Raw genomic sequence first — 22,411 nt, forward strand, 5'->3', positions numbered from 1 at the left:
TACGCTCAAAACGTGTAGGGCCTTATCTGCACTGAGGGCTGCAAGCACTAAGGATGGGGAGAATGCACACCTTGAAGTATTGCACTTTGAATCTTAAGTGTGTAAAGTATGAGTGCAGCTAACTTCAGAATGTCTTGAAATGTACTTCAGAGAGAACAGCACTTACTACCACAGTAATTTTTAAGTAGTGCTTCAGAAAGAGCTTTAGAAGACCTTGCACAAGTGCAAGAGGAATTTGGTTATTTTCTTCTTTAGAAACCTTCATTACTTCTATTTTTATAACAGGTAGAATGAGGCTTAAGTTCAGAGCAAAAATATTTTAAAATTATTATAAAAAAGTTCTTCAGGGAGTGCATTGCTGACTCTAATTTGTGAGTTCACCTGCATCTTTAGTAGAACACCACGGGAGTAAAGGGTGTGGGGCCAAGCTCTCTTCTGGCTACTTTATGCAGAGTGATCTTTCTTTCATGTTGGACACTTAAAATTGCAGTAGTTTTCTTTACTTCTAAGGCTGTAGTTTCCTGGGATTTTGTTTAGAACTCTTAATTCAGTAAAGCCTTAATTGTGTGTGGTAGGGGAGGTTGAGTACATTTGGATAAGAGAATTTTCACTATAATTAATGGCCATTGGGAAACATGACCCTGCCTAGATAAAAGGGAGTTCTGGATCATTAAGATTTAGATAATGAAAGGGGTTATATGTGAAAAGCAATTGTCTGATATGACAATAGCAAAAGACAAATGGGGTGGGAGGGTTTACTTTGTTTTTGGTTGCTTTAGAAAATATAAACACACCATGCTTAGTAAAACTCCAGCAGACACTATGTTTGGAAATTATGTAATGACTCCATATAGGCTGTAATGATATCCTGAAACCCTGTATTTAAACTAACCTGAATTACAATGAGAGATAAACAGAATATTTACCCATCCCTTATGAGCTGCTGCTGATATGTAAATTTATTCTTCTACTTTGCACAAATATACTTTTGAGCTACTGCTTAAACACTTCAAGGTCCTTAGCCAAACAGTTTTAATGATGCCTCCAGTATTATGAAAGTGTGACATTTGATGAATGCCTTGTATAGTTGTGATATCAGGGAAAGTGTAAACAAAAAACGCACATCAAGTCATCGTGCAACACCTAGATAATTTATAATTTTACTGTTTATATCCATCTTGACATTTTTTATCTGCCAAAGGCAGGTTTCATTTGGAATCTTAATCTGAGATTTATTTGGTGGATCTGGAAATCATAGCTAGAGTTCCCACAGGAAATGGTCCATCTACCAACAGATTAAATGGCAGTCCTGCAGTTGTTAAGGGAGCTCTGCATTTAACACACATGCATACTCATTCAGTCAGCACTGTGGAGAAAAATTAAAGTAGTAACCCAGGTTTAGGAACAATGTAGCTAAAAAGTCCCATATTTGCTGAATGACAAAGGGTTATATAGCAGCATTTCATTTTATTATTCGTGCTTGAATTTCTTGTTTGCTTTGTTGAGTCTGCTGACGAATACTAATAAATGCCTGCAACAATCCAGACGAGAGATGCCTGGCAACAAAGCTATGCAGTGGACCTCCCTGATCTTCTCCAGTTCACAACCTGACCTTTTGAAAAATTGGCTGGGCTAAGCTGCAGAATTTGGGTGTAATGGTTATTGTTAACTCCAGCTTTAGGATTTATTAATTTGTGTGATCAAGACTTACCTATACTTCAAAGTTTCAAAAGACCAAACACAATCATCCATCCATTAGAACTAACATTGTGCTTCAGTGAATCCCACTTAGTATCTGCCTAGAGATTCTGCTGTTTTGATGCATTCGGAATATAAAAATGCTTTTTCAACTGTGAGACCGATCCAATGAAAATCTGCTGTCTTCTCAGAGACTAATATTTTAAAATAGCAATGTGTTAATGAATTGCAAACGGAGAGTGGAATGCCAAAGGAAATGTCTGATATTTACTCATTAATAAATGCATCATGATTAGCTGCAGTGAATACTAAAATAATGATTGGCCACATATTTTAAAGACTGAGTATCATTTTTCTGTTTTAAATATTCAACAGTTTGTACACAATTGCTGTTTGGATGCAGAAGAGGAGGACAAAAGACTTAGTGAGAGAGACAGGCAAGGGAACATCATTACTAAAATAATCAGAATCCTTGGAGAATTGTAAAAAATTGCCTTTGCCAGAATAACTCCCAACTGTTCTTAATCTCCTTCTCAATTTATTTCTTTATGAAGGGTGTTGCCAGGGTTCCATACAAGTACAGGTGAATACAGAAGCATTCAAAATAACACAGATGTCCCCCAAATTATGTTGCTAAAACAGAATTCACTGTTCTCTTTAGATTCCTTTAAGGAATAAAAAACCTGAATGCTTAAACTTCTGAGTTTTGTCCATATTTTAGCAGACAAAATATTTTCAAGCCTCTTCTTTGTTTTGTATATGTATGTATTGTGGGATATAGAGCAAGCAAAAGCATTAATGCATGATATAGCTTTGGTTATTCTTACTGCATTTGCAGATAAGTTTCTCAACAAAGTCGCAATAAGATTATGTTGTTCTCTTTGTTCAAGTTGGACAACTTAAATGCTTAGCTGTAGCCAGAGATCAAGTATTTGAATTGCATTGTTGTGTTCACCTGACTGATTTCAAAAGCAGTTTTAATTGTTTGGAAGTTCTTTGCATTAGAATGATACTCAATGTAATTTAAAAAAGGTCATTTCCTTTATCCTGCCTAATATTGAAATTACAGGAAGTTTGTTTATATTGTACATTGCACATATGTCTTCCAGTATATAAATACTGTAACCTAACCTGTTATGTGAATTAAAATTATCATCATAAAGAAGTATCAAAGGATAATACTATTTTAGTTACTTAAAATTAATCTTCATTTTTTCATGTAAATGTAAGTTAGCCATTCATAAGTAAGAGTGGTATTTTTTTCTTGAAGTATAGTAGATATTAGTTTCTAAAACATCTCTGACAGAAAAGAGTAGAACTTGACATCTCTGAGCAGGAGAAAAGAGCATGGCAGGCCATCCGTGAGGTAACACAGGCTCCAAGTGTGGATCCAGCGCCTTCAACTTCTGCAGTTTTTCCTTCTGTCGTGGTGTCATGGTTTAGGAATGGTATTCTCCAATTTAGCACTCCTACTAAAACCACATGCAGCCGCCCCCCCACCTCCTCCAATTGGAGCCACAAAAGGTAAAGATCACAGGTTCAGAGAAAAGCAAATTACTGGGAACAGCAATGAGATAAGAAAACTAACAGTAAAAGCAAAAATACTAATGACAAAGGGTATAGGAAAAGAAGCAATTCTGGAGAGAACGCACCACAGCACACTCAATATTAGACCACCCTTTCCCCCCAGTAATGATCAATACTGGATGGCTCCCTCCAACACATTTTCTGGACCAGAAGGCACCCTGTCTTCCCAGAAAAGTGTCCTCATGACATGAGGTGGTATAGACTAATGTTTGTGTCCTGGCCATGTCCCCTCCTGACTACTACAAAAATTAACCCTGTCATTGCTGGAAACAGGACATTTTCCACCTGATAATCCAAAATTTTTGCCTTCAGGCCTGTTAGTGATTTCCAAAATCCTGGACAATTGGAGTTCCCTATTCAAGCCCACTCAGGACTGCTGACACTCAAAGAACAGAGCCTTCTGAGAGACTGGAGAAGGTATTCAGCTGTCTAATTTCTTCTGTCTCCAAGCAGCTATCCCAAAAGCCCAATGATGCTCTTTTGGGTCTTTGAAATACCCTCTCCTGAGGTAATTGAGATCAGGTGGTTATCTCTGGCCCCGCCTCTTCCTCGTGTTCTGCAGGCCCTGTTTCCTCTTTATTCCTCCCTAAGTGAACTGATTTGGCTTTGGATTTCTTCTGTATAGGGGCGACTGCTACTGGCACAGGTTGTTCCCCTGGTTCAACTGCAATTTGAGAGGCCATGGTGCCTGTAGGTCTGCTTTTCTACTCCTCCCCTGGAGGGTGTTCTCTAGTATTGAACTTTGTCCAGTGAAGAGTAGCCAGGGCCCAGCACACTGCAATAAATTGCTCCTCTCCTTGTGGAGCTGCCACAGCATTTTCCTTGCGGTACAGCATTCTGTCACTTTAAACAGATTCTTGTATTTGTTCAGGGGTGAGCTGCCAAACTATTGGAACAGAGAATTTTCCCAAAAACTGGCCCATTCTCTCCCACATTCTATGCCACTTGTGACCATCCACCCTTCAGGGCAGATCTCTGAATGGCCTCCCTAGAAATCTCTGTCCTCACTCTAAATACGGTGTGGACTGCACTGAGGAGACATGGCAGACTTAGCAACAAGAATATGCTTTCCTTAACATCCAGCAGGAATTCAAAATTCTCAAAAGCTGTTTTAACAGGTCTGAAGGAGGAAGAGGGGGTGAAAATCTGGGAAAAGTCATACCCTCTGTTCTTCCCACAGACTGGGTATAATTGTTAATTGACTCCCAGAGCTAGTGACTGAGTAAGGATAGGAGAGAAACACTGAATACACATCTCAAATTATCTTCATTGTCCTTGATGTTATGATGTCATAAACTGATATCCCACAATACAGCAACAAAGGAATCCTCATCCCTCTCCCTGCTCTGAAAAATATCATAGTGAGGAGCATATATGGGAAAATGTACACGGTTATATCTACACACCCATTTGAACAGCCAATACAATATTGTGACTACTGGCTCAGGACCTAACACAACAAATGCTTAGATCAAATTTGTTTCCAACCCTCTCTGGGCAGATCTGTTGAATCTCAACCCTTCATGCCTCCACTGGACTCCAGCTAAAGCTGTCTTGGTTTAGGAATGGTATTCTCCAATTAATTCTTCCATTAAAACCATGTGCCACTCCCTCTCCACCCTCCAGTTTGAGGCACAAAAATCAAAGATCATGGGTTGAGATAAGAGCTATTTACTGGGTACAGCAATGAGATAAGAAACTGAACAGTAACAGCAACAATACTAATGATAGAGGGAATAAGAAAAGAAACTATTCACACAGAAACCACACCCCCAATCCCCCAACCACCCCTTCCCTGTAATAGGCAATACCAGACAGCTCCCTCTGCCACATTTTCTGGCCCAGAAGGAATCCCTTCTCCCTGGAAGAAAGCTCCTTTTCCCTGCCCCTGGCAATGATGTCAGTTGGTATAGAGTAACTTCTGTGTCCTGGATATGCGCCCTCCTGTCTGCTGCAAAAACAAACCCTGTCCTGGCTGGAGCCAGGACACGCAGATTACTCAATGACCTCAATGCAGTTGCTTCATCACTCTGTGGCTTAGTCTCAATGGCTTTAAAATTACTATCACAGCACTTATGCATCTCCTAAAAAATATCTTAAGGGGGTTTGCATAAAAATATTCTTTCCAAGGCTTATTTCAATGAACATCTGTCTTGTGTATCTTAAAGTGAGAGGAGATACCCTATCCCAGAGATAAATCCAGGACCTTTATGAGTAAGAGTTACTTAAAAGTAAGTCGTAAGTCCCCATTCTTTTGAGCTGGCCCATGATGCTCTCCACAGAGCTCATGGTCGTGTATGGCTGGGGCACTGAACGTACAATGCACCTGACTGCGGATTTCCTCTTCGCTACTGCCAAAGCATTTGGCAGGTAATACATGGTGCTTTGGCTGGGCAGAGCACAGAGAAATAAAAGGAATTAACTTTGTACTACAAATCTACTCTGAGCTCAGTCTTTGCTTGTTATCAGGTCTCTGTGACTGCCATTCTTCCATGCTACAGAAGTGATTTAGTGAGATCTAAGGGTCCTACTGAATAATCACCTTGAAGCTTGCTCAGTTTTCTTTAAATGTTAGAAAAAATGCATCATAAAAGGACAGTCATTTTCTCTGAGTTGCAGATTACTTGGTCTCAGTATACTACACTACACTGAAGTGACCTAAATAATTGCTAACATAAGTAAATTTGTAGTAAATCCAAAGACAATAAAGCTTCACTTTTTCATGTTGTTTGTTTTGGAGAAGTCATATATTATGGACCTTGTATTTTTTTACTGACTTTTTGTGACTGTTTTCCAGAAACAGGAATTTCTTGAAAATTAGATATAGCACCTTTTCTTAGGATTAACTCTGAATTTTTTTTCATAGATCATGGGAAAGATTAAACAGTGAGGAAATGAGTCAAAAGTAATGAACACCTTTGACATATGCATGTAAATCATGTGTATTGCATCTGTGTTAGCTAAAATATGAATGAAAAAAGAAAATAGAGGCATTCTGAAAATGCATAAGACCAAAGCCAACTCTTATTACTAGCGCCAGACAATAGGATCAGATTTCTTCCGCCAGACAAATTTTGTTTCTTTGCATATTTATGCCTATAAAAGCCTTGAATTTTGTTTCCCACTAGTTTTCAGGATTTATGCCTTTTAATCATTCAGGAAGGGGTAAACTGTTGAACAGTCCAAGTCTTTCAAATTTTGTTTCTATGCATATTTATGCCTACAAAAGCCTTGAATTTTGGTTCCCACTAATTTTCAGGATTTATGCCTTTTAATCATTCAGTAAAGGGTAAATTGTTGAACAGTCTGAGTCTTTCACAGTCATTCTGTTTGGTAGAAGTTCCAGTACTTAAATAGCTGAGTGAATGAATGTTTGTCTTTTGACAAAATGGTTGACTCATTATTTTCAGCTCAAAAAAGGAATATTCGGCCATAGTACTAATTTCATTTACATAGCTTGCAAAGTTAGTGGCTGTCAGGCCAAATTTTTAGTCTTAATTATTGTAGGAAATTGCTCTTGGCCGTCTGGGCTATAATCATGCATTTTTTCTTCTCAGTCTAAACAAAAACACAACTTCAATGTCTGTGGCTTTTTTTTTATTTTTTTTTTTTTTTTTTGTATAATGTCAAACATTTTGAATTTCAAACAAGAGGGAACCATCCAACATAACTGTCTATGCAGAGAACCACCCTGGCCCTATACCAAACTAACTGTTTCCACTGGAAAAATAGGACACACTTCCTATGGTTTAAATAAACTTGATCTTGCCCCACTACAAATCACACATCTACAATACTTGCTGCAATAATTATGCATGTAAAAGCAATAATTCAGAACCTTTATTTTCACTTGACTGTCATTCTATATCATTTGCTTTCAAATAATCTAATTTTTTCCCTACAATACATACAATCCAATAATACAATCAAAAGTAGTCTGGGAAGCACGTTGAGGAAAATTATTGCACCTTTTCACTCTATCTCTGTGGTATCTCATGTGAAATACTGCATCCAGTCTGAGAGCCCCAGCAAAAAAGAACTGTGTGTGCCTGTTGCAGCAAATCCAGACTAGGCCAGAAGATGATCAGAAGGCTGGAGAGCAATTCCTGTGAGGACAGACTGAGAGAGCCAGGGTTTTTCAGCCTTGAGAAGAGAGGGCTCTGGGAAGACCTCACTGCAGTCTGCCAGTACTTGAAGGGGGCTTATAAAAGGGAGGGAGAGTAATTTCTTACACAGGCAGATAGTGATAGGACAAGGGAGAACAGTTTCAAATTAAAAGAGGGGAAATTTAAGCAAGATATTTGGAGAAATTCTTTACCCACAGAGTGGTGAGGCACTAAAACAGATTGTCTAGAGAGCTTATGAATGCCCTGTCCTAGGAAGTTTTCAAGGTCAGACTAGATGGGGCCCTGGGAAACACGATCTCATGGGTGGTCTCCCTGCCCGTGGCCTGGAAGTCACAACTAGATGATCTTCAGGGTCTCTTCCAAGCCAAAACAGTCTGTGATTCTATGATTAACAGGAGGAATTCTGGAGGGTTTTATTAATTGAGGTTGGACTTTCTCAAATACAGCACAGTGTTCCGTTCTACATTTTTTCAAATGTTTTTAATCAGACGGTGTCAGTGTTATAGCTACTGAATTTGCAGTCATCTTTGCTCCTGCTCCCAGGGTGTGTATGGCTCATTCTCTTCCTTTCTGCTTTTGCTTTTTCCTATTATGCCTCTTACTGCCATCCCAAGAGGTTCATTCACTCATGCAGTCTTTTGCAGACAGATGAGAATATACTATGGCTGTTCCACAGACCAGCTTAAAAACAAATACTAGTAAGTGATAGGTAGCAAGCTGTAAGTACTATTACACTTGAATTTGATTTGGTGCACCTGGGGCTTCTAGTGTCCCCATACTTATCTGCAACTAGATCTGTAGCCAGTCCTGTATTTTGAGGTACTTTGTGCATTTTCCATTGGGTTTTGTTTGTTTGCCCTTACTCTTATTCCTTGGAGATTCCCTGCAAACCTCTGAGGTGATCAGTGCATTTCAGTAGGGTGCTGAAAGACTATGGACATGGGGAAGGGAGTGTCCACCCAGCTTCTGCTGGATGATGGGGCTGCTGAATATGCTGAGTATATAACAAGGGAAGCTATTACTTCTTTAGTCTTCCAGTTGAATCTGCACCTTCTGTGCATTTTTCACTGCTGGTGTGGGATTCTCTAATGCTGTGCTTTCCCTGATCTCAGTACTTATCCCCCACTTCTCAGAAGAAGCTATGAGTGGGTGAACAGAATAGTCGGTGCCTGCACAGTATGATGCATTTAATGTTTTTACTTGACTTTTTAACCACTCCCAGCTTAACAACATTGAATTGTGTTCTGCCTTTACTATTTCAGGCCATGACAGCATTATCTTCCCCTTACGTCCCTCACAATCAATTCCCAGATTTAATTCTAGTGTCTTTATATTCCTTCTTCTTAACATTTGCTTTTCTTTCCCGCAATGTGAACAAGCTATTCATTCAAGATAAATACATACAGAAGATCAGCTGTTCAGCTTCTCCCTATAGTGAAATATTAATCTGGGCTACTGAACTCATACTATTTTATATGGAAAAAATGTTGTTTAGTATACTCAAGAACCAGAATCAGTGGTGGTGGTACCACTTAATGAAATCTATATCATTTTTTCCAAAGCTTGCAAAGCTGTTTTACCCTTTCTCTGATGTTCCCTGTGCAGCCTGATTATTGCAAATGCTACTTACTCCCCTGTGTGTGTCTGCAGCATTGGTAATTAGTGCACAATACGATTTGCAGGAGGCATGAGGAAAAGCACTGAAGTGCATTGATTAAAATTGCCACTTAGTTTAGCAACAAAACAAGCTACCATGTACCAAAGCCTAAATTATTTGAAGTGGGGGGTCATGGGCTATATTAAGAATAAAGTGGTTTTAAAAATAGAATGAATCCTCTGTCCATTGATCTGACAGTGTTCAAAATGTCTTCCCCAAAGCATTCTACTGACACATTTCGCATGTTGATAAAAGAAAAAACTGTTACAGCTTTATTAAATGAGTAAAAGCCTCTCACCTTAATGCCCTTGGGCAGAGTGCTTTCAATTTTGAGTGGAAGAGGCTGCCATCATCTTCTCTCTTACAAAGCCAGTGGAGAAAAAACAGATCCTCTGTGTTTCACCTAATTTTTCCAAGAATGCCGCTTACATCCTGCGATGCTCCTTAGTCTTACCCATATGCTTGAGGGAATTGAATCTAGATGAAAAGGTGTCCTGCAAATGTATGTTGTATAAAGGAGCAGCATTAGCATTAATAATGGCAGTGGTTCTATATTCTAAATTCTCTTTTTTATTTAGCTGCAGTAATTTACAGTTAAAAACATGTATCTTGACATGGACCAAGGATTTAGCAGAAGTGTAACTGCTAATGAAGATATTTACCTCATCATGTAGTCATGTTTGTTTCTGGTTTTAAAAATAAAAATCTGCCTGCTGAACTGACCTTTCATCTAGAGACCTTTGCTTCTTGTTGACAGCTCATATTCAGAATGTTACAGAAAGCCTGCTGATGCTCATCTGACCCTCTTAGTCCCTGCTGCTCTTCCATGTTAGTAATGATTACTAACATGGAAGTTATTAATGATTACTGTTGGGGTGGCCTGGGAAGTATTGCATGTGACTGTATGGCCCAGGTGGTGTTTGGCTTGATCCTTCTCCTAGGAGAAAGGGGCATGGAGGAGGATTGAGTGAAATAGATGAGACCTTCTTCAAAGAATTGGAAGAACTCTTTTGTTCAAAGGTCCATATTCTCATGGGGTACTGCAGTGATGCTTATGATCTGCTGCAAGGACAACAGCAGGGCTCAGGTGATCTGGAAGTTCCTGGTGGCAACTTCCTGGTACAAATGATTGAGGTGCCAGCAAGTGATCTCCAGTGGTCTCTGCCAACTTCAGTGACTCTTCTTTGGTCTCTTCTTAAAGTTCTGGATTGAAAGAAGCAAATTAACAAAGCAGGAACTGTGAAAAGAAGAAAAACTTGCTCTCATGCTAAGGGAATAGAAGCAACCTAAAACATCAACTAAACTTTTTAGCTCTCCGGAGTGAGATTTTTTTTCTCCAATTTTCATAGGGCCAAAGTAGAATACCATGGCGCTAAACAAGTAACAAAGGTTCCTGGCAATACCATGACTGTATTTCAACAGATTTATGTTGTGCTTGTATTCTTCCACACAATGCAACAGACTTTGCTTGAGATACAGCTTATAGAATAAGTGGATGCCCTAGAGAGGAGGAGGAGGAGAAGTTGTTATGACAAGTGAAGCATTGCGCCTCCCCTGTAGCATGTGACAGTGTAACTGCATTTTTACAGACATTGCATTTGATACAGGAGAAGTGAACAGGATATTTCATAGGAAGTTCTTTATAATATAAATTAAATGGGAAACACAACTCCCTATAAAATGCTTTGCAAGTATGGAAATTCAGACTAGGCTAGTTTTCAAACAGTACTTACTGGAATGGATTCAAAATTTTTCCGTTATGTATTGTCACTCCCAAATTGAGTCAGGTTCTTAGAGTCTATTTGGTGATTTTTTAACGTAAGTTTCTTTAGAGATCCTTGCTCCTTACTGTAAGGAGGAGTAAGAGATCAAATCCAGTTTTTAGGTGTAGCAGCACTTCAGAGGAAATCTGTTCAAAAACCTGCAGGATTTCAAGCCAGTGGAAACAGCATACACTTGATCAAAGAATCCGGGTGGCTGTGAACTCGTGTTTAATTCCTGCACTAGCTGTGAAATTATACTAGGAACATATTTCAATTACAGTACTGAAAGTACTGAAAGAAAATAGTATTATACTTATCAAAAAATATTTTATGGTAATGGTCCCCACATGCTAAGAAACAAAGATTCTAATACTCTGTTGACTGTTGTTTTTCTGGCATAAAGATCAGTGGTTAGAGTTTACAGAAATGGTTAGAGTGGATTCAAATAAGTTTGTACTGAAGTGGAGACAGAGAATATAGATGAGCAGTGGGTCCCATAACTTTTGCCTGGAGATAGTAACACATAGCTTCATATTGGAAACTGTTAAACTGACTCCAGCCAATTCCCAAGTCATCTCTTGGGGCCCTTGGGTTGTTTCCTGTACCATTGGCTGTGTCCTTCCTCGTTTAAGGAAAGAGGAATCTATTGCAACACATTTTAGAGACAGTTTTCAGTATTTTTTTACTTGGAAACTGTGCTTATAACTGTGTTTACCTGCAGGATGGCACCTTGATAGTGATTGAATTGTATTTTTGGTCTATTTCTACTTGATTTCAATTGTATAGCAGTTTCTTATTATTTTTGAGGAGGATGTTATAAGATGGATCAAATAATATATGCCCTATATTTTATCCAAAACGTTTGGAAACACTAACTTTATTAAATAAGCAAAAGCTCCAGTGTTTGTTCTCTACTAATCTAAATGAAAGAATGAAAAATATATGCACCTTTTTTCCATTTCCAGTGGTTTTAGGCTGCTTCCTTCTCATTTTTTAATATAATTCTATAATTAAAACATACTTGTTCTTACTTTATGAAAGAGCATTTGTGGTATGTGGATCTTTCTTTCATTTAAATGCCTTGATATCAGAAATATGTCCTAAAAATATCTAGTAGCCAGGCTTAAGAGAACTAACTATCACACTCAACATTTTAATCAGATAATTTTTCTCTTTGGCACAGTTTCTGCTTTGCATTCTTCAAGTTCTTTAGTTGTATGAGCCTGTATCTCACACCCTCCAGGAATGAATAATGGTGCTTTAAATTTGTTGTTGCTAATTGCAGCTTGATGTTACTCCTTTTGTAGCCAAAATGGATTTGAAAGAAACCTCACTATAAGTAAGAGTCTAGTTATAACCTAAAAATTTCCCTCTTTATAGCAGAAATTCATCATATCTCACTATAGTAGATGTGAATTTTATAAGAGATAGGTAAATAATTTTCTACAGTCAGCATTATTTTAAGAAGTAAATTTAAGGGGGAGGAGGGATTACAAAACAGTGATGGATTTTTCATGTTTCCATGAGAAAAATCCAGTAAATGGGTTGTAATCCCTACATCCATCCATGCTGTAGGTAACACAGGTCTCACTCCTTAGTGAAGGGACCAAGTTGTGAATCTGAAAGTAAATTATGTGTTCCTTTCTACTACAGTATTATATTCTTATAACAAGCCATTTTCAAATGAAAAATCTCAAGTTTGTGCTTCATTTTCCAAACGAGAAAATGTATTTCCTTCTTTTCCCAATTAGAAACCCACATCTTGGATCAGAAAAAAGAAGACTTTTGTGCTGAACTTCAGTTTTACAAGAATTCACAAAAACCCACAGAATTTTTTATACAGGCAGAAACTGAAGCACCAGCACTTTCAGATTTGCATGTAACCAGTCAAAGAGGAAGAGTCCTAACTGACTGTAATTCTGGTCCTGAAGAATTAAGGTAAATCCAAGAAATACCCCTCCATATAGTTTTTCTAGATTCAAATTATTGACAATATACATCTGGATTTTGGGGTAAATATAGGGAAATTTGCTTCCCACATAAGAATCAGTAAGTCAGCTTTTTACTTAGACTCACCGTATCTGCCCTTCTTCCCTTGTGGAATGTAGCTTTTCACTTTTGTATTCTCTATCACTCATAGAAAATTTGATCATTGCAATGGTTTATACATTGTGGGTGTTTCAATGATTGTGATTTCTACAGAGAATTTTGAAAATGCATGCTGAACAGAATTCAAATAGATCTTGAAAATCTAGTGGTATCTGTGGCTTTACACAACAAGCACTTGAAATGTGATGAGTGAGTAGGGAGCAGGAATAAAGCAGGATGAATACCTTGTAACAGTCTGTGACAGGAATCTGAAGACAAGCTAATATGGTGGAAAAGTTTAATACAGACTCTGAAGATTTTATTTTGTCATTAATTTTGGCCATTTCCTGTCATTAGTGTTTTTACTGTGCAGTGGCCCTGTATAGCAGTCTTAAGAAAAATACACACTCATTCTATATGTGACCCAATGTACAAAGGTATAACTAGCTGGTTAGTTATAACTTTGACTAACCAACTGGTTAGGGAACATGCTGATGATTTGGAATAACTTAGGCTGTCTGAAGACCAATTTTTAACTGAGTGTCAGAGCTGTTTTTGAAAATGGGATCAAGGCAACAAATGCCTATTATATACTTTTGAAAAATGCACTAATTCCTCACCTGTCTAGCAGATTCTACACCCAGTTTTGTTATCTTCATTATGATCTAACGGTGACTTTCTGGGCCAAACCCAATCCTTAACACTTTTTCATTTTCTTTTTTGCCTTTTTGCATTTGCGACTGAGATTTGCTGTAAGGGCAGTGCATCCTGCACTAAATGCCAGGTATAATCCAGAGTGCTTAGGTGCAACCCAGCACAGAGTCAGCCAAAATTTTTTCATTTTACTTTTCACCAGTGCCACTCCCACTGACAATCAGGCTTGTCTTGAACACTGAGATTAACTTCCCACAGCAGTCAGCATGTTGAGCCATCTCAGCTCCAAGTATGTTATGTGTAGGATCCTAAAGCTATATGCCAAAACCTGTCTTTGCCCAAATAGACTGTACTTAGAATATATGTTAAAATTTCTTTATATAGAAAAACCCAGCAGATGTTGAGTCAGTGTTGTGTTTTAGATGGTGGTCTTGGTGTACAGTCAATGCAATGTCATTTTTAGTTTTAAGGAGAAAGGAAGAAAACATTTGAGGGATTGAAAGATGGTCATAGAATTATAGAGTGGTTTGGTTTGGGAGTGACCTTAAACATCATCTAGCTCCAGCCCCTCTCCCATGAGCAGGGACGCCTTTCACTAGACCAAGCCTATTCAACACTTGAACACTTCCAGGACTGGAGCATGCACAGCACTCAACAACTTGTTCCAGTGTCCAACGACCATTTGAGTAAAAAATTTCTTCCTAATATCTAATATAAACTTACCATCTTTAGTTCAAGATGATGATGAATTATACTCAAACTCGTTCATGGAAGCATCTCTTGAACATAGAAAAGGCACAAAAAGCACTTAAGTTTTGTCATATTTGGGCAAGAGTATCTAGATGCATCTATCACTTGCAGCCTGAAACAGTACTAAATGAAAAGTGCACAGCAAAGGTTAGATAGGATATGAAGGATCTTGGAAGGGAAGACATGCAGTTTAAGCCACTGTTTCACCCATATGTGGTGTAATACACTTAGTAGTATTTTCTTGATGTTAATCTCCATGCTGTCTATGTCTAATGGGCTTTAGGTTGCACAGCTTGCCTGCAGAATGCAGATCTTAACTTCCTTCTTAAAGAACCATAGAGAAAATAAATCCAGTGGAAGCAGGTGAAAGAGTGGCTGAGTACAGACAACTGTCTGCCTAAGAGAACAACTCTTTGGAGCAATAGATAGTTTTCTTTATCTTTCTAGGCTGTGAATTACACATAAAGAAATGTGGCTACAGTGAAAACAGGAGTTCAGAAGGTATAGCTTTTCTATGGCTACTTCTTGTCAGTTATTTGCTATGAAGTGTATAAGCAGAAAATGCTTAAGGAAAGCAAATGTTAAAAACATTTGCTAGTTCCCCTTCTAATCCATTCATTTACTGATTTTGCTGCCATGTTACACGTGAGATCTGAGTGATCTGTGAGTATCAATGGATACTCAAGAAGTTTTATGAGAGTCTGAGACAAAATTTTTCTGGCCATTGAATCTTGTCTTATTTTAAGTTGCCTATGGCTAATAAGTTGTTTTAAAACTCCAAGTGGCATGCAGGATGGAATTCCTGTTGTCAGTTATAATATTTAGAATCATACCATGATTTCTTCAAGATTTCTTCAAGATGAGTTCCGAGATATTTTTTGATGGATATTCTCACATCACTTCCTACAAAAATATTTGGTTTGCTTAAACCTGAATGTCACTTTGATCCCCAAATTTTTTATTATTTTTTGCTCTGTGCTAAGCAATGTTTTTTTAATATTTACTTTCCTTAACCATTTGCTGTTTATAGGCTTCATAGCCAATTTATATTAATTTGTTTTTTTCCTTAGTACTGTAAGATATTTATTTACTATTCCAGATTTACAGATTATTTTCAGAATTACAGCTTTAAGAAGTGGTAGAAGGGCATCCATTTTTAATGACTATTTAATACATTTGCAGTGTTTAACAAGTTTGTTAACAAGATTTGATTATTTTTGTGCATTTTGTTTTAGGGGGGTGGAATAACAACTGTTCTTTAAATTATTTTTAATTTTTTTTTTCCTTCCAAAATACAGCACTGTAGAAAGAAAGGGTAAGAGGATGCTCCCTGAATTTATATCCTCATGGAATGATGCTGAAGATTTAGGTGGAAAAACAGAAACTGCATTCCTTTTAAAAGAACTGGACACTCTGAGGGCCAAAAATAAAAAGGTACAATTGAGATATTCAAGATACTAATATTTGCTTTTTTATAATTGTCTTGCAAAACATACATTTTAAACTGTGCCTGATTTAATTTTGTAATTTATTTTAGTGTACCAATCACAAGCTTCCTGTCATTTTGGATTCTTAGTATCTGCTTAACAACTATTGCTCTGGAATGTAAAAAAAACCCTCCAAACTACTCTGACTGTTTTCATCAATTACATTAATTCTTGCACCCTGGATGAAAACCAGTGAAGACCAAAGACTAGACCAGGATTTCATGGGTAGAATAAGGAGCTCATTCTTTGATGCTTCTGTATGTGTGGCCTAGATAATTAAAGTGCCCTGATAACTTGGCTTTATTGAAGGGGAGAAAATTCCATCCTCCTTGAACATCACATTGCTTCTACTGTTAGCTGTGTTGCATGTGCCTAAACAACCTAACAGTCTCTAGTCTTTCCATGAAGTGTCATTGAATATTCAAGTTCAGTCCAAAAACAGATTTAGTGAATACCCTTTAAAAAAAAGGCCTCTATATGTGAAAGAATACCGATCTTATATCTGATGAAGAACATGAAAAAATAAGCATTTACACCAGTCTTTTCAGAGTGTGATGTCTGTATCTAGGATTCACACTAGGATCTGGTGTGATTTCTGTATATAGGAAGCAGGCTATCCATGCAACAACCTACATTATATTCTGTGCATTTCTGAACTTCCTTAGCAAGAAGGACTACAGCTGGTGATACCTGAGGAAGACAAACTCAAATAAAAACAATGGCATGTGCATTGCTACATGTCTCACAGACAAGGCAAGATAGGCCAGATGTTAAAAAAAATATTCTTAACATTTGTTCTTTAAACAAATAAATATAATAAATTGGGCTTCTGTTTTAATGCTTACAGTGTTTGTATTTTGAGGGTGAGAAATTGTTATTTGCAATTTTATTGTGGTTGGAAGTATTGCTTGACAGTTTCAGCCAAATAATCTTACTGTCCAATTGCTCAATTCAGCTTCAAGATAAGCTGGCTGAAAAGGACAAGGAGCTGAAGACAATGAAACTGGACTCAGAATTGCAAGACAGAGCTACAGAAGCTAAGATTGCAGAAAAGATTGCAGGTACAGTAGGCAAGCGTTTAACAGATGGCTGTATGGCTCATACAGTACCCGTGGTTGCTATATGACGTGGCCTACTGAATGTTAGCTTTATTTGCTAAAGGAGGGCAGATTTGACTTTTTTTTTTATGTGTGGCTGTTTAGAGTTGCTTAGAAAATAGATGGCTTTAACATCCTGGTACTGGTATTAGTAGGAGCTTTACCTGTATTCATACTGATTTGGGCATTAAATGCATTGTTAACACCATGTCAATCCAATCACAAAAAGGTTGTTTGTTTTGTTGGAAGGTCCTGAACAAACAAGGGGAAATAATGATTACCAGTGCCTCTACCTTTCAACCAGCAGTTCAAATACCACTTATTGTTTTAGCTGGTTCAGAGCAATACTACCCCCTCCCCGTGTTTGGAGATAGTCTCACATTCACCTCAACTAGAGACCTGTGCTGTTCTTGAAAAATCTGCTCTTTTGGTCGTTAAAATGAATTTTTGTCAGATGATGGTATATCTCCAGTGAATGAAGTTTATATAAATTCTCAGAAGGAAATGTTTCTAAGTTTATAGCTGAAAATGAACGTATGCTTATATTTGTTGTTAATTGTTCTTTGGATAGACATACAAGCATGGGAGACAGTTTGTATTCTATGCTTGTGGAAACTGCTGATGTAATGAGGCTGGGAATTCTTATTATTGAAAAGTGACTATGCATACAGTGTACCCAGTAGATGAAAAATATTCTAAGGTTTTCATGAAGATGTTGAAAAAAATTAATGGGAGTGCTTTTATAAATTCATTGTATCATATGTTCAGAAAGAAAGTGTAAGCTTGGTAAAATTGTTTCCTCATAGATCACACACACTTCATAGAGTATTAATAGTACTAATGGCTGTCCCCAAAATATTTGTACTAAAGGGAGGAGTAACTGTCTTCAGGAAATGGAGCAGATAATAAACTCTCTAGCTGAAAAACAGATGGCTGACACTCCACTTAATATCAAACTCCTGAGAATGTGTTATACTGTGAATATTATAGATTGAAAAGAGAGTTCCTAGATTTTCTGTGGTGGGGGAAGTGAAAGTCAAATCTAATCAACATCTTAGGAAAAAAATGAAATACAGGCATAATTTATTTAATTTCACATAACTGCTTGTTTTATTTTCAGAAGAAAGAAAAATCTGCACTAGGTGCCATCGTTATATCCTCCAGCCAAAAGCTAATGCAGATTGTTTGGCTTGAATATGAAGTTTTGTGGTTGCTCCTGGATATTTGCCCAGTGTTTTACCTCTATACTTGATTCTCTTTGGTATAGGTGTTCATTGCTTATTAAAACCTGGAAAGAATGGTGTGTCAAAAACACAGATAGTTTCATTTTTATGGATACAATTGAAATACTTGTTAGAAAATCGTTGTTTTCCTGCACTACTGCTTAAAACTTCTAATGATGTCCTAAGCATATTCTTCTCTTCAAAAGAGTGGCATGAATATGGATATAATAATTTAACATGCTAATTTTGTTTTAAAGGGAAAAATAAATAAAATTTTAAAGAGAGCTACGTAGTGTAATAACAATGACCTTTAAAAAATAACCTTTTTTTTCTCCTTTTTATGAGTACAGGAAGTATAAAATCCTTTAAATGCTGAAGAGAGAGGGCAAGAGGCTCCTTACTACTTAAACTGTTTGCCAAAAGGAAGCACCGTTAATATTTCACAGTTTTTTTGCTTCCTGTCTTACAGTTCTAAGAATGTTACCAAATTTGGATAAATGGTTTGAAATCTGGAATTATGTGAACCAAACTGGATTTGTGGAAGCCTGTGTGTCTCTCTCTCATAAAAGCCTTGGGGAGAGTTCTAATGGACAAGCAGAACCTAATAAAGAACAGACGGTGTGTTTAAGAAAAAACTTATCCCCCTGCATTAAGTTCTTTGAGGAAGGGAGAACACATGCTGCTGTGATTTCAGGTTACTAGTTAATGTTTAATTACAGCAATGTGTAACACATGGTAGAGTGAAGCTTGTAAATATGGGTGTTTGCATTTTTATTATTAGTACTGCCTTTATGATAAGTAAGTGACTCCACAAAATTATATTGTAAAGAACATAAGCAAGGTACACCATAAAGGTGTTATCTACTTTGAGGAATATTAGAATTCTGTTTTAAAAGGTAGCCCTGTAATTGATAGGTTTTACCTAAACAAGTCCCATGGAAAGACTTGAAAAGTGAAGACAAAGGGCATTTTGAATGGAAGCTACAGCAGTCTACAGAAACAAATAATCCAAAGATTGTCAGTTTATGATTCTTACACTGTTCAAAGGAAAAAGTGAAGAATAAAAGGGTAAATTTGTGAAATGCTTCACAGTAAAAGAAGAAACAGTAGAGGTAAGGCAGAAGATATACATGATGGTAGAAAAGTATATACTGTGTGCAGTAAATAACTTCTTTTCAGAACATTCTTATTTTTATATTTTGCTATCCTTGAAAATGGATTTTAAAACTTCCTCGGGTCCCTATCTCTATGTCAGCTAGTAATGGCTAAAGAAAATTAGGGAATTTAAAGTTTTGGTTTCAGTCTTTTAAGCATTAGAGACTATTGTTTCTGGTGGTCATAGTTACCACAGATTCCTGCAGTTTATTCATTATTCTTCTGTTGGATTTTGTGTCATTCTGATACAATGTCAGGAGGTACTGTTAGTTTCACTCCCTGTCATGAAGAACAGAGGTGAAGGCAACATCAGGAAAACCCAGGGAAGAGCACATTGTAAAAGAACACACACCAGAATAGTGTAAGCACAAAAGGGAACACCATGTATGAAGCAGGTGTGAAGAATAGTCAAATCTTGAAATTTGGGTGTGCAGAACTTTCATATGTTGAACAGAAAAGGGAGCAGGTGCCACTTCCGGGCATGGAAAGGGGAAGGAGCATACATTTTCCAAGGGCAGACTGGAAAATCAAAATGGAGGCATTGGAAAGGAGTAAGTCCTCAAAACAACTAGCTCAGAGAACAGATCTCACTTTGGATGGATGTAGTAAGTGACTTCATTTTTTCCTAATGGAAGAATTAAACAGGGAATATATAGGAACTTTTAGAGAAAGGACATGGTTGAGTGTAAGGGGGAGTTACAAAGCATAGTGGTAACTTCTTTAGACTGGAAAAAATATCAAAGCCCTATTCTCACACAGTGCCATTACTGCAGTGAGATATACCGTAGTTGGCATCAGAAAGAGCTCTTGGAATATTTTTGTTGTCATCAGAGTATATATTGAGACTAAGAATAGTTCTGAATGAAAACATAATAAAAATATTTATCCTTAAATCTTTCTGTAGCAACAGCTGTTATGTGAGTTGGGTTTGGTTTTTTTTGTGCCAGTATCTAATAATGTTACCAAAATTTAATTCTTATTTAAATCAACATCAGCTCAGCAGTATTGAGTCTGACCCTATTAGGGGTTTCACACCGTTTTTAATGCTTGAAAACTGTATTAGCATTCTGTAGATGCTCTCTGAAAGACCAAGGCAGTGACAGGAAATACAGTGTGGAAAAAGAGGAAAGTAATACTTCTAATATGGCGGCATGTATTATATAACTTTCAGTCTTTTAGAAGCTATAGCAATATACCTGCAATGAAGCCCCTATTTCAGGTCTGTTTTTATGAAAATGTTGTTAATATACATTTGTGGTATTTTGCAATTCTTGAATATGGTATGGAAATATTAATGAACATTATTTGAAGTTTTCTAAATTAACTTGAAAAATAATTACTGAATATGCATGTGCAATAAATTTAATAGCAAAAGTAAAAACAAATATCCAAGTGGCTGTTAGCTTAGAGTTAATTTGATTTAATATCCATAAAGTAAGAGGAAATAAGTAATCTTGCCAGTAATAAACTTTGGGTGGCAATACCTTTCAGCACAGAAGGAAAGTATTTTCCATTTCTTCAAAGCTCACTTTAGAGTCCCATTTTAGATGTTATTTTTCTTTCCTGCATGTCATCCATTAAAGATTAGCTGTGGAAGGTTGGAGCATGGAGAGATTATGAATGACAGAACAACTCCTGCAGAATAATAATCAGTTTTTGGTATTTAATGCTGTTTGACTTTTGCAGACACATTTCTTATTAACCTTTGGTACAAACAGAAATCCAGGTTCCTGATATCTCATGGAGAAGATGAATTCAAGATCCTCTTCCAATTAAACTGAAATAAGGCCAATATTGGGCTTTAGCCAAAAGAACTCAGTAGTTCCCAACTCTCATGTTTATAAACCTAAATATGAATGATATTTTACAGTTTAGGAAGGTAATACATATACTTTCTTAAACCAGTTTTCTGTACATCATAAATTTATATATTTAGTCTATATAGCTCTTAGGGGGTTTGTCCTATTAAAGGCTTCATTATGGAATACTATTTGCTGAATATCTTTTCAAAATATTTCCTGATGAATAACACAATTTTGAAAATAGCTGCAGGATTTGAATCCTCTGCATGGGAAAGTAGACAATCCATCTAAAGAACAGAAAAACCCACAAGGTGGGGGCATCGTGACTGAAAGATTCTTTGCTCAGTTTTTAAGATTAATTTGAAACAATGTGATTTTACCTTCAGATAGTTAGAATTGCTGATTGTCAAGAAGTTGCATGCAGCTCTTTGAAGTACAATATATGATGAGTTGGCATAGATTAAAATGTCAGTTACTAAGCTATTTATCAGTGGAGCTTGTATGTAATAAGCAAGTTTCTTCTGCATTTTTTATGACTATTCTGGCCCTTCTTTCTTCCACACAAGTGCTAGATGAGCATAAAGAATTGGGTTTTATTCAGGGATAAAAAGGTCTGAAAATGATCTGCTTCTTGGGGCATTACAAAACTTTGCTTTAACATGACAAATTATAACTTGCAAGCTTTAATGCAATGTTTATATTTTCCCCCTAAAAGTAAATATTCAGGCATCAGCAATTATTCACTGTAGAAAAAAGTTTAACAGCATTATGGTTTGAATTTTGAAGTCAGCTGTGTTTAGTGTATTGGAGGCAGAGGCTTAAGTGTTGTACAGGATTGGCTTTCACAAGAACTGCCTTGGGGTCTGTGTATAATACTCTCTCCTATTCTTTTCCATTTTATTTTTTTTTTTAATTGAATTGCGATCTGAGTACACAAAAAACCCCCTATACAGAGCTGCCACTAAACAACTTTAGCCTTTTATTAAGAACACTCTTTTTATAGCATTGGAAATGTAGGAGCAGATGAATGCTATGCACTAAATACATACAACAAACACAAAGCAATAAAGAGGTCAGTGTGTTCTATCAGTGTTTGTTCAGATTGCTTTATCTATAAAGTCACATTTAGGTGTAAATTACTTCTAGTCTATAACTCCTGGTACAGACTGGTGAAAACTCTTAAGTAGTTTTCCTATGATCTTCTTATCACTATTTTAGTTTTATTTTTCAATTATACGTCATAACTGAAAGTAATTGAATGGTAGCTTTCAAAAAAGAGCTAGGAACTTAAGTTGTCTGTTTCGTAACAGAACATGTCAGCAC

General features: G+C 36.9%; 1 protein-coding gene across 3 annotated transcripts in view; it reads left to right on the plus strand.

Moving 5' to 3' along the window:
- MIPOL1 (mirror-image polydactyly 1) overlaps positions 1-22,411 on the plus strand; it is a 188,313-nt gene that overhangs the window by 38,028 nt on the left and 127,874 nt on the right. For all 3 annotated transcript variants that reach the window (XM_014249747.2, XM_088057511.1, XM_088057512.1), the window contains exons 4-6: positions 12,584-12,770; positions 15,623-15,758; positions 16,767-16,872. In XM_014249747.2, the coding sequence (XP_014105222.1) occupies positions 12,584-12,770; positions 15,623-15,758; positions 16,767-16,872 (429 nt within the window). The remainder of the gene's footprint in view (positions 1-12,583; positions 12,771-15,622; positions 15,759-16,766; positions 16,873-22,411) is intronic.

This window comes from Pseudopodoces humilis, chromosome 7 (assembly GCF_049639895.1).
Source record: "Pseudopodoces humilis isolate 2021_Gansu_Grassland_sample_001 chromosome 7, ASM4963989v1, whole genome shotgun sequence".
Taxonomy (NCBI): Eukaryota; Metazoa; Chordata; class Aves; order Passeriformes; family Paridae; genus Pseudopodoces; species Pseudopodoces humilis.